Consider the following 13309-nt stretch of genomic DNA (forward strand, 5'->3'; position numbering starts at 1 on the left):
TCTAAAAAGGAGGTATTTGTGAATATTGATGCATGTAACCACAATAGAGCAATAAACATAAGAATGAGCAGGCTTACACTAGCAGAATGGTATTTTAGCTTAAGAAATTTACCATCTTAATGCTTGATCCAAAGCCTAGTGAAATCAATGGAAAGGAACACTAATGTCAGAAACTTAGTGAAAGGTGAATTACGTTGCGACATTCAGTTGAAATGGGACCCAGAATGTAGTAATCTCAAATCAGGTCCAAAAAGAAAAAGCAACACAAAAGCTTTAGAGTGACTGTTCTGCTGTTCTGTTAGCAGCTCCAGTGTTCATTAATAAATGCATGTATCCATTATAATTTAGTCACTGAAAACCATCTTCCAAATGTGTATGGTTTGCCTCGGCAGATTATGCTGATGACCTCACACATTCAGTTTTATTTAATTTTTCCAACAACAGTAAATACATTTTTTATACAATCTTCCATAATTTCAAATGATACAACTATTCTGTTTTAGCTGATGTTTCATTTTTCAGTTCTGCAGTAGAGTATTCCCTACAGTGGAAGAAAGGGAGAGAAAAAAAAAGGCATTATTATTAATTGCGAGTAAAACACCACCCTCCAATCAAAAACTGGAATTTTCTTTGTCATGAACTAGTTGTTTATGAAAGACCGTGCAATAATTTAAGAGAAATAAGGTGATGGTGATACCGAGTCATAGGTGCTGACTTATTTTTGTCTTGGGTGGGGGGAAGGGCAGGTGGCTAAGATGATGGACATATGGAAAGTTTTATGCATTTCAGGTGACAGCCCTCTTCTCAAGTCCTTGGGTTCCCACATATTTGGTGCCTCTGTACAGAGTAAAAAAGGGGGAAAAAACTTGCTCGAACTGCTTAAAGCAATACTTAGGTTTTGCCACTCAAAAAACCCTAGTTTATTGTTCAGCTGCAACCTGAAAGTATGCTTAAGAATAAATGAATTAAAAAGGGAATCTCAAAAGCATCAAATCAGTAAACTGACAAAAAGAAAGAAGGAAACAGAACAGGGAGGTCAGAATATTTTAGGAGGAATTTGAGTGCATTAGAAAATACATCCCATCTTCATTACTAGTAGGAGTGAAATACTAATGTTACCACTAAATGTTAATGGTATTTTAGCATAAATATCTCAAAAAATAATTTGGGCATCAACCAAGTTTTAAACTTGAAAAGGAATAAAAATTGCTTACTGCATTTATTATGCAGGGAATAAAAATGCTCAGAGAAACTGCCTGAATTAAGTTTTAGGAAAAGAATGATGAAGAATATTGATTTCAAAAAGACAAAAATGGCTAGGTTTGGTCAAAAAAAAAAAAAAGGATATGCAAGCATGTGTCAAGGGAAGGAAAGGATAGTAACTCTTGAAACCCTGACAATCATATACTATCAGCCAAAGATATGCATTGGAAAGAAAATGTGTGCAGAATCCACTGAAAAACTTCATGCATGTGTTGACCTCAAGTAAGATGCATTAATATAAGGGCACAGTTACATATATGTGTTGGAAAAGCTAGGAAATGTCAAGCTACAATGGGAAAATTCATTTTACAGTTTTAAAATTCCATCACAATGATGTAATTAAAAACAATTTGTATTAAATATAAGACAAGCAATCACTGGAAATTAAAACCTATTACTTATTATTGAAATACACATTCTAAAGATCTTTTAAAACTTAAAACATTGAGATAAATGCCCCAAGGATGTTTGATAAACTCACACCTTCAGATGACTGCCTGATAAGGATTTTGCATTTTAAATGCAGTAAGCCCCAAAAGGCTCTTTTCCCACAAGGCAAACCTAATGCAAGATTAATACACTACCTACAACATTCAGTACTTCATATATTGACTCCTTTGAGGGTTGTTTAATCCTTATGTAATTAAAGTGTGCAATTTGATTTATTATTATGGAACATATGCAACTCTACAGAGCTATTTTTTTATTTTTCTTAATTAGGAAACACTCACGGGAGTTCAGTAAAAGGGACAGGTTGTCCTGCTTTCTTCAGCAGAATTGTGAATTGTTTAAGAGTTATCTCATCTAGGTCCATGTCCTCAGCTTTCAATTTCTCATACACAGCTTTTGCAGAACTGACATCTCCATGCTTTGCTGAGAAAAGAATTATCAAAAAAATCTGTTAATAATTACCCCCTTTGTTTGTAGAACGTATGCCACAGAAATATCTAACTCCTCCTTTCTCAAAGGAAATGGCTTTATGTCCATAAAACAATAAGCCAAAATTAAAATGAAAGAACAGATCAAGTCCATAAAGCCATTTCTTCTTCTACCTTTGGCAGTGAATCTGGATGGCAGATTCTTTAGGAGTCTGTAAAAAATGCTGTGAGATACAGAGCTGCGTAAAAAGGAAAACATTCTTAGGTTTGAGGCACTCCAAGCATAGGCCTCTTACTACAGAGGTTAACTGCACTGCAGTATAGAACTGTGGAATACAGCAGGGGTAGACAATGTTTTTTTGGCCGGAGTGCCGAAAAAACCACAAAGTCTACTTTGGAAGGTGCAGGATTGCTAGCATGCCAGAAAAACAAAATGGGGGGGCGGGAGGGGGTACATGGCAGGATGCACTGCATATTAGTATATTTAATAATCATAAATATTGCCTTTGTTGTTGTGTATTCATTTTTTGTTAAGCATGTTGCAGTGAGACAGAGAAAAAAAGAGAGATAAGAAAAAGAGGGGGCAGAGAAAGAGGGAAAGAGAAAGAAAAAAAAGAGGAGAGAGAGAGAGAGAGAGAGAAAGAAAGAAAAAGGAGAGCAGAGAGAGAACCGGACATATACACAAAGAACCACATGTGCACAAACACAGAGAACCAAAACACACCCAGAACAGACACATGCACACACGCATCCAGAACCAGACAAGTGTGCATACACAGACGCACAGAACCAAATGGGCGGGCAGATGGAGCTGGGCTGCTTGGCCACCGGACAAAGTCCGACCCAACAATGCCCTGTGCCCACCAGAGCCCCTGTGCTTCCCTGGGGAGCCAGCCCCCGGGCTGCAGCGCAGCCAGCCGAGGCCCCGGCTTGGAGCCTGACCATCAGCCCAACCACCCACCCACTCTACACAGCTAACACCGGCCTCTCCCTTGCTGCAGGCACAGAGCTGATGACTTGGCTCCGGAGCCCAGTGCAGCTGCTTGTAGCCAGTCTGGGCTCTGGGCAGCTGCAGCAGGCAGGCTGCAAACAGCTGTGCAGGGCTCCTCACCTCAGAGCGGACAGCAGGGATAAGGCCTGGCCCTGAGGCAGCACAACCTTCCTGCTGTCTGCTCTGAGGTGCGCGTGCAGTAGCTGCCAACTTGGAGCTGATGCTGGAGCTTTGGAGCCTGGTGCAGCTGTTTGCAGCCTGCCTACTGTTTGCTGCAGACACCCAGAGCCCAGGCTGGGTACAAACAGCTGCGCCAGGCTCTGGAGCCCAGTCATCAGCTCTGTGCTGGCAGCAGGTAAGAGACCCAGGTTGCACTGCCTCAGGCCCCTCCCCCACCAACCACTCTGAGGCACGTGTGCACGCACTGGTACAGAGCTGATGCCGGAGCCTGGTGTAGCTGTTTGCAGCCTCCTGGCTGCAGCCAACCCCGGCTCTGGGTAGCTCAGGGCAGGCAATTATTTTGGGTGGAGAGCCACTTACCCAGTTTTGGCAGGCTGTCAGGGGCCACATGGGTAGCCCCGCCCCTTGACAGTTGCCCCACCCCCTGGTCACCATCTTAGGACCAATGTCCCAGGGCCAGCACCAGTGGGGCCCAAAGCAGGGCACAGGCTGGCAGGGAGAGGGGGGAGCTGGCCCGGCTCCATAGAGCCCCTGCCGGCTGGGACCCTGCGCTCCTGGGCCCCACCAGCACTAGCCCCAGGACGCTGGTGCAGGCCCCGTGCTCCCACTGGCTCCCACAGCTGCTCACTCCCAGTGCCCCCCAGCCCCGTGATACAGTACAGGAGGGGGCGCAGTGCACATCCCTGACCCCCTGCTCGCCAGCAGGGAAGAAGCTGGTGCTGAGCACGGGGAAAAGCAGCCCCTCTTCCACCTCATGGCCGGTGCTCCCTGCTGCAGGCACTTGCAGTCTGTGTGGGGCTGTCTGGAGCAGGCACAGGCAGCCCCATGCGGGCTGCGAGCCGTTTTTCCCCGCACTCAGCACCAGCTTGGAACCTGGCCCCACTGCCAGCCTGGGCTCGCCTGTTGGCAACAGCAGCTGCAGCCCTCCTGCTTGCCACGCTGGGCAGTGTTGGCTGCTGCTGCCTGCCCAGAGCTCGTGTGCTGGGCAGCCCAGAGGCGGTGGTGGCAAACACTGCCTGGTGCAGCAAGCAGGGTGGGGGGGGGGCCTGCAGCTGCTCTGCCTGCATCCTGCACCCTCTGCCCTCCTCCCTGGCTGGGCAGCTTGTCCTAGCCCCAAACCCTCTCTCCCCCATGCCCCTTTTCCCTCCCCCAACAGATTTACCAGCTGGAAGTAGCTGTCAGCTGCCTGTTCAGTCTATGGCTGAATCTCCAAACCAGCCAAATCTTTTCCAAAGCTTTTCCAAATTGATTTGGATGCTTTGAATCCATTCAGAGCTTTTAATTAATCTCCCTATTTGATTCGGATTCAGAGACTTCATCCCCAAATCAGGCCAAATCTCTTCCAAATTGAATCAGCTACTGAAGCGTCTCACAGCCCTAATGGATACTCTCTTTCTGATGCAAGTCAACGTGGCAACAGGAACCAGAATTTTTGCTGAACTTGGTCCCTTCCAAAGTTACAGGCCACCATAAAAAGATGCATGCACGCATACAGACAGACGCACAGACACAAACTGCAGTTGATATGTAGAATACATCTACAACTTAACTTTAGAAGAATCCCCATTGATGGTCAGTTGCAATAGTCTGACCATCTTTGATAGGACAGCCAGGCAGGAGTATCACTCCCATACACACTACACCACCCATGCTACAAGTATGTTACTGAAAGCAGAACCTAGAACCTTTCAGAATTTCTGAATAAGTATTAAGTGACCACAAAGTATGAGAGCCAGTTACATTAAGCCAGGGCTTGGTAACATTTTTTACTAGAGGACTAGAATGGCCCAGCTTAGGTGGAAGGCTGGCCCTAGGACGCAGCCATTATCACCACTGCTGCTTCTCCCCACCACTGTTTCTCTCTGTTGCCCAGCTGTGACAAGGTATGGGTGAAGTGCCTGGCTGTCCAGTCACAGGGCTATATGTTGCAAGCCTCTGACAAAGACAAGGACAAAAAAATGCAAATTTTTCTTCAGGCTTCATAGTTGAGTCCTTCCATCCTACCAACAAAGCAAGTCCATTGTTAAGCCATTAGTATTCCTAAGACTGTTCATTGAAAGGTCAATTGTTTAGGAGATCAAGATGTTTAGCTGGATATCAGATAATTTGCTTCCTTTATCTGTCAGGTTCTAGTCAACACATTTCTTAGAAATTTGAAACTCTATTCTTCTCCAGCTGCTGATAGGAGGGAGTTTCCCTCTAAACTGGGAGAGAGATAACAGAGAAGAAAGAGGACAATAATGGAATATATTTTTATTCTGTTTTTCTGTCTGCCTCTTATTTTCTAGTTCTCCTCTATTCAGAATAAAATTAAAACCATTCTCGACTGTTTTGCTGTTATGCACAAGTTTCCAACAGCAGTGAAACTGTTCAATCCATTTATATTTACTGTGTTGCTGTGTGGGAGACTTGAGAGTAACAGAGAAAATGGAGTGGTCTATCCAGGTTCAGAAATTTACTTGCAGGTGTACAGGAACACTACAAACTATTTTTTTTAAAGGCTTGAATTCCCTCAAAATGTACAGCTTAGGGCTCTGTATTCACTATGAAAAAGCTTCCCACTCACACCTGGCAAGTGGATGAGTTTCTTCGTAAATGTGGGAGGCTACAAAACCTGCACAAAGTGACGGTTTAATGAAAGTATAATAGAAATTGTTAACTTCCCATTTCTTTAAAATAGAAGCATCTATTGTATGAAAAATAAGAGAGGGAGAGGCAGATCTAACACTCAGATTGTATTTAATGGACCACACAATTGAGATTTTGCTTGATAATGCTCTATTCTTGGAAGACAAGTAGTTTAAGGAATATTTTTGCCACGTGCGAGAATCCAGTCCTGAGCAGGATCACATCTCTCAGACAAGAAAAGGAATGAACGCCCCCTTACTTGTTCACAGCTGGAAATGTCTGTGATAATTTATACTCACTCTCCTTTCAGCATAGAAAACAATGCTTTCATGGGAAGTTGTGACCTATATTCCTGCCAAACTCTCTCAAAAACACTAGCCCTGGTACAAAATGGACTTGCCAACTATTTATCATGATGCCTAATACCAAGGAAACAAGCACTTTTATACTTGTGCAATAAAAATTGCACTGGATGAAGAGGATCTTGCAAGACTTCCTGCAGATTGATGAAAAACTTGGATTCAGGCTCTAGCCACAGGGACTTCAGGCCCTGGCATTTAAAAGTTTGCTAACTCCGGAAGAAATTTAAACAAGTGGCTCAATTTTCAGGAGATGCTGAGCACTTGCAATTCTTGAAAAAGTGTCCACTGATAGTAGTACAGAAAGCAGACAATTGAACTGGGCTAAGCAGACATCACAACAAATGTGTGAATTTATGGAAACTAAGACGCAATGAAAACAGAAGAACTGTTAAACTGGATACAGAATTACAACCTTCTCTATTTCCTGTAAAATGCCATGCACATTAAAATACTCTATACAGCCTTCAATAGTGTGAAGAGTTTTTCCAACACCTTGGAAAAAATCAGATTACTTAGCTAAGTAAATAGTTAGGCACCCAGAAGCTTAACTTTAGCACCAACTTGCAAACATTTTAGAGTAATTATAATGTTCCCAAAGTTCAGAGCATGCTAGCAATAGAACTAATGGGATTCATCGACAATTTTATAACTTGCAGCAACATTATGACCCATTTGCAAAACCCTGGTTAGAAAGATTTGTAGAATGACTCTTTCTGCTCCTTATATGAAGCCACATAAGCATGCACACTATTTTACAGCAGCATCTATTCCTCCACAGAGGTTTTCGTTTATGGAGCCACTGGTCACTCTCTCCCAATCACCACATGGACCACTGTCCTTGTAATGGCAGCTATTACAGTAGAAAGAACCTCTGAATGCAGAATAAGCAAAAACCTCTTAGATGGGCTGCTCACTGTCATCTCAAACATGGCTCCCTACCTCCCTCCGACCTCCCTCCGGCACAGCAGAATTTTTCTGCCTCCAATGTTTCAAGGTCTTCTGTTCTTCTGACATTTCCAAAGGCTTTAAAATTGTACTTAACTAATCCAACAACTCTGGATGCAATATATTACCATAATTTTCCAGGAGTGAGGAATATACAGTGTTCATTTCCAGGCTGTCAGGAACCATATCTAGAAGCATTCTGATGGTCTCCGCCTAGGAAATTAAAGATAAAGTAAGCTGTATTACTGCTTTAAATCTTAAAGAAAACGGTCGGACTATTTTAACTCTGGCAATGATATTTCCATTATTTCTGAATCTTTTTGATAGGAGTGGCTTTTCAAATGGACATAGATTAACTTTCTGTAGCAAAAAGTGGGATATTTTCAAAAAAGAGGAGCCTAAAACAGATTTTTTGTTTCAGTTCTTTTGGTGTTTAAATCAACAGGAGTGCTGTCAGACACTGATGGTGCCAGGATTGTACCTCCACTTTAAAAAAAATGCAGAGTTAATCAGCAACTTCTACTGGCTTTATATGTCAGTGCTAAAAGTGCTGCAACATGGATTTAAGAAATAGCCAATAACTAGAATTAAAAACAAACAAAACGATATTATAAACAAAATAAAATCTTATAGCCAAATACAAACCAGTAGTTTCTTGTGTTAAACAACTTCATATAATACTAAGAGCACTTAGATAAAGAATGTACTTTTGAATAAATCCACATACCAGAAACTGAATTAATGGATATTACCCTTTATACTCTCTAAAATCTTAACTAAAATATGAAGAAATTCCTTTTTCATTATCAGCAAATGTACCTATTTTACTTGTTATCTAAATGCAGCCTGCTCTTGCAGCTTGTTCCCTGTAAAAAAAGCTTCAACTTTAAAATTTTTTTTTAACTTTCATGTTTTTAATACTGGGAACATTTGAAATGATGGGAAATAGGTGTGCATGCTCAAAACAGTATATGCACAAAAGTGACGTACCCTAATTTGAAATGTGTCCTTTAAGGTAGACCTAACACATCATCTCATCGTATGAGGAATGGTATTGTAGCTAGCTTGTAATCTTACAGTGCAGCTAGCATAATAATATACTCAGGTTTTCAGAGTGAAAAAGTGTCCACTGATAGTAGTACAGAAAGCAGACAATTGAACTGGGCTAAGCAGACATCACAACAAATGTGTGAATTTATGGAAACTAAGACGCAATGAAAACAGGAGAACCGTTAAGCTAAACTGGATACAGAATTACAACCTTCTCTATTTCCTGTAAAATGCCATGCGCATTAAAATACTCTATATAGCGAACTGGTCTCCTAGTGCAGTGCATTCTACAGATAAGTGTGTTCCTGAGTGTAAATGTTAAGACCGTCAATATTGTACATAAAAGAAAAATGTGTGCTTAACTGGAGTTTTAAACAATACAGGTGAGTAACACTAGCATCCCACTTTGGCTCAACTCACTTGCTGTTTGAGAAAGTTAAATTCTGCTGTTCAAGTGATATAAAGTCTAAATAGATCTGAAAATTACAACTGAGGACCAATTAAATAAAGATATTGCTAATATATTTAATTATATGCAAGCAAAAGATTATACCTCGGTTGCCTTATTAGCAACGAAAGCCATCAGTCTTTCCTTTTGTTCAGCTATTGCACCATACCTCTTTAAAAAAGAAGGAAAAAAAGGGAAAATTAAAATAGCAGCAATGAGAAAGTGCTCGATAAACACACTGACTTAGGTGAACATTTCCAATTATAAAGGTTCACAATAAAAGAGTAATACATTATCATCTAGCAGTGAGGCCTAATAACTGACCGTTAATTAGAAATACCTGAAAAATGAAAACAAGTACGTGCCACTGCAAGCTTTTGTAAATGCTGTCCTTGACATGGTAAGCATTAAGTTTGTTTAAAAGGAAAGAGGAAAAAATTTAACTAATGCTTCAACATCCCACAGAAATGAGGTTTAGGACTGCAAAAAAAAGAAAAAAAGAAATACTATTCCTCTCCAATTATACTGCCAAGCATTCACAAGTGAGCCAGGGATCATAAGGTTAATTATACATTTAATAAGGTGTCAGGGAGATAACTGCTCGTTTCTTTATAAAAATTAAAATGTACAAAGCAAGTTCTCTTTAAAGTATAATTACCTACACTTATGCATACAAAAGGACTGATTTCAATCTCTCTATTTTATAAAAGGCTTTCATTGCAACAGACAGCCAGGGCTTCAGAGAGAGAGAGAGAGACAAAAGTTAAAAAAAGTTTGTGACAAACCAGATAAATCAAGTGTCTATCCCATTTTACTAACTACTGTAAAAACCAAACTTGCAAGACAATATTATAGTTTATCCTCGTTACAGGTAGAGCATAAAAGTATACTTTTTAAAATGCAGACTCTTAAGTTTCGAAAACATTCTGTCAACAGGGAGATGAACAGTAGGAACAAATATTTTGGGACCTAGTTATACCCACAAAATGAATTTTATAGTACAAACTAATATTTTTGACATCTGGTAACTAGAAATACTTAATTCTAGTGGGCTGATACACAGTGCAAAAGCATTTTGTGAAGGAACTTGCAATGCTATTGCTACTGATACCTGCCATCCTCACCTACAGCCACTCCAAGAACTCAAAGTTCTTTAAGGCTAGGTACAGGCATTCAAAAAACCAGCAGTGGAATCAGTCTAAGTTATGTGGTTTTCTGTGAGCCATGTAGTTTAGATCAATAGCAAACAGAACACACATTAGTTCTCTGGTGTAGGGCGGCAATTCTTAGACTGGGTTCCACCAGTTTTGAATCAGTCTGTGCGTGCCCAACTTCTGTTCGGTTACAAGTATAGGCCAGTTGTGTGTACCAAACCTCTGTTCTGTTAGCAGTATAGATCGGTTTCCAAATACTTATACTGGTAGAGGTATAATGTCTGTACCTGGCCCAGGCATAAAAAAAAAAAAGATATATATTAGTATTTTACAAAAGGAAAGGGAAAAAAAGAAAATCATTTTTGTTATAAAGATATGGTACACAAAAAATTTGAAAAAGCTAGATAAAAATGTTTAGGTAAACATTTTTTTATATCATATAATTTTCTTCCCTATAAAAACGACACAAAACTGCCTAAAAGGCATCAATGGCATCATTGAAAAAACAAGAAGAATAAATATGTTTTACTAACATTATTTGATATTACAAGAAGGAAGAATCAGCATTTATGCTCTCTGATTACTTTGTACTTTTCATTTTTGAATGCCATAAGGATATTGCTCAATTTCTTTTTGCTGTGTATGAACTACATTACTTGAGGATTTTTGTGCAGGTGAGTTTCAATCTCGGATATATTTTCCATTGACTTTCAAAACACGTTTATAATCACACACAAAGTAAAAAATCTAAACTGACAATAACCAATTAGTGTTAAATGCTTTTAAATCCCACCTTCCCAAAAGCTAGCATTTTTGTGTTACATAACTTTTTTGTATTTTGGTTATTTCAATACTTTAAAATAACGATCAACTATAGTTCTGGCTATAATTTCTATTTGGGAATTTTAGGATTCTACCAATAATGAGACTTATTTTTAAGTAAATAAAACTTGTCTTTGCACAATTCTGGTTCTGACAAAGAAGATGACAGTGATGCCAACTTCATCAATTTCCCTGTGTAATCAGATAGAAATGCATGTAAAAAGTATAATAGTATTTTTAAAATGCCTCTATTCTAACATGGAATTCTGAATAATATAAACAAACACTTCTCATGAGGAGACTTTAAAGTTTATCTCACACATTTGAAATAATGCCCAGATGTTAGCTTTGCAAGTAATACAATATAAAAATGATACTCTATGCAAATAATATGCATAATTCTACAGTATCAGTCACAGAATCAATTTCACTGTTTTCCTTCCTGTTAAAATAACTAGATTTGGAATTTCATAAAAACCTCTGATGAATAAAGCAGAGGTTGTTCTTTCCTTGTATTGTTTAAAATACTTAACAGCTGGTAAGTGAATATAGCACTATTTATTTACTATCAGAAATTGGTAACAGGCCTCAATTTGACACAGGGAGTCTACACAAACACAGCAATCTGCAGGATCACTGTGATTGTTTGACTGCCACCTGCTGGGAAGAGACTCCCTGTCTGAAGCTGTTTGTGTACACTGCCAGTGGCAGCTCTTATCACCCACAGTTCATTCTGCATTTGGCTCAGCTTTATATTTAGCACTGTTAAAATGGCATGAATGCAGTTGTCGCATTCCTTGAAGATTGCTAATTTAGCTGAGACTTTGGGCCACAGGGACCTGCATTTGTCATTTAAAATGCCTGGGACACACAAGTGAATAGAAAGCAAATTCAGCCTTTAACGAGCCTTGAATACATTTGAAATGTTTGAGTAGTCAAATGTGATGGTGCACTTGAAAAGCAAACATTGCCCACTTTTTGCTTACCAACTCCAACACTAGAGATGCGTGGTATTTAAAAAAGCACTGCAAAAACGAAAGTGAGAAATCTAAAGGAGGCTGTTTGCAAGGCATGACTGCTATGTAATTGACCACTTGTGCAAAAGATGAGATGGGTCCCTTTTTTCCTGTTCTAGGATAGTTCACAATAGAGAACAATAAACCATTCCTCTCTTCCGTAACTGACATGCACTAGAGCCCCAGTGCGTTCTGAACACTGCCCTTTAACATGTAACTATGTTTGACAATTTCTCAATATGAAAAACTCTAAGAGCTACTATTTCTCTTAGTACATGATTACCTCTAGTAGAAACTTGGCATCATCCATTCTTTTTGCTCTTAAATACTCCAGGAAGAGATCTGTGACAGGTCCATAGGCTCCAAACTGATTGGCCAACCGGTCTGCCATAGCACTTACTACAGAATGACAGGTAAGGAAGGAATTCCTTTAATTAAAAATTCACTTTTACAAAATAAACTTCTGTGACATGATTTTGGTTGATTAAGGCAGGGTTTGTATGCATTAATTTTTAACTGTGATTCTATTTATCCATTAAATTTAAATACTACTATAATTAACTTACATTTGTCCAAAGCTGGCTGTCCTTTTTCTTTCATCACACTTCTAAATACAAGACTTATATTTATGGTTGATAGTGAATCAGCATTTTGCAGTCCTGCGGTAAACAGAGACTCAAGATGTTCCACCGCAACATCAACGTTATTGCTAGGAAAAAAAAAGGTAGCACTGGCTTAGTAATGTTAAAACTCTAAAACCAGAAGAAGCAGGTGCATGAATGTTTTATTTTTCTACATTAATATTACACATAGCAGCAACATTAAAAGTACCTGTGACTCCATTCATGCAGATACTGTAACAACACAAAGTGAAACAAATTTATGGCTGAATGAATAAAATCACCAGTAACTGAATTTCTTTCTGCATTGAACTTTGACCTGTACAATGCCTAAGTAACTCTGACATGAATTCTGTTTTTTATTAAACAAAGATGACTGCTGGTTAGTTACTTAAAATGGGTTTGGAAACCTAAAAGGTAAAACTAGAACATTAAGGGATGGTATTTGAATAATTAATTCAGGAAACTCTAAAGAGTATTTTTTAGAATATTAAATTATTTACCTGAATTTTTCATGGCCACCTTTTTAGATACAAAAAATGATACTAGAATTGGTTTAATTCCTTTGTCTATACTCTACATTTATCTACCATAAAGTACAACACAGCTTGCATTAATGAAGTAGTGCATGAATAGCAGTACGCCTAAAAGTGCTAAGTCTACTCCCAGAGTTCCCAAAAAGTTTAAATGACAAAACTTCTAACAGCCTAATCTAAAGATTCATTTAAGGTGTGGGTGTTGTTTTTTAAATATGAGGTTAAAAAAACATTGTCAAGGACAGAAGAAATACAGCACGTTTCTGTATTTTAAAATAAATGGAAAGAGTTTGAAATCCTTATCCCAAAAGTTCTCTTCCAGTCTATAATATGCATTTAAAATATCCATAAGTTGTGGCTTCCAGAACAATAAAGCCCTATTTAACAGAAACAGGCTAGTACTGAAAGAAGAGAGA

The 13309-nt window shown here is 39.3% G+C and overlaps 1 protein-coding gene across 5 annotated transcripts in view; it reads right to left on the reverse strand.

Annotated features, from left to right (window-relative positions):
* Nucleotides 1–402: 402 nt before the first annotated feature.
* The window catches only part of LRPPRC (leucine rich pentatricopeptide repeat containing), a 159890-nt gene continuing 146983 nt past the window's right edge, over nt 403–13309 (reverse strand). For all 5 annotated transcript variants that reach the window (XM_019483263.2, XM_006274201.4, XM_014598074.3 and 2 more), the window contains exons 33-38: nt 12304–12446; nt 12021–12136; nt 8851–8916; nt 7376–7460; nt 1995–2136; nt 403–541 (exon numbers count right to left, since the gene is read on the reverse strand). In XM_019483263.2, coding sequence (XP_019338808.2) covers nt 490–541; nt 1995–2136; nt 7376–7460; nt 8851–8916; nt 12021–12136; nt 12304–12446 — 604 coding nt within the window. In that variant the 3' untranslated portion in view covers nt 403–489. The remainder of the gene's footprint in view (nt 542–1994; nt 2137–7375; nt 7461–8850; nt 8917–12020; nt 12137–12303; nt 12447–13309) is intronic.

Source organism: Alligator mississippiensis, chromosome 1 (genome assembly GCF_030867095.1).
Source record: "Alligator mississippiensis isolate rAllMis1 chromosome 1, rAllMis1, whole genome shotgun sequence".
Taxonomy (NCBI): domain Eukaryota; kingdom Metazoa; phylum Chordata; order Crocodylia; family Alligatoridae; genus Alligator; species Alligator mississippiensis.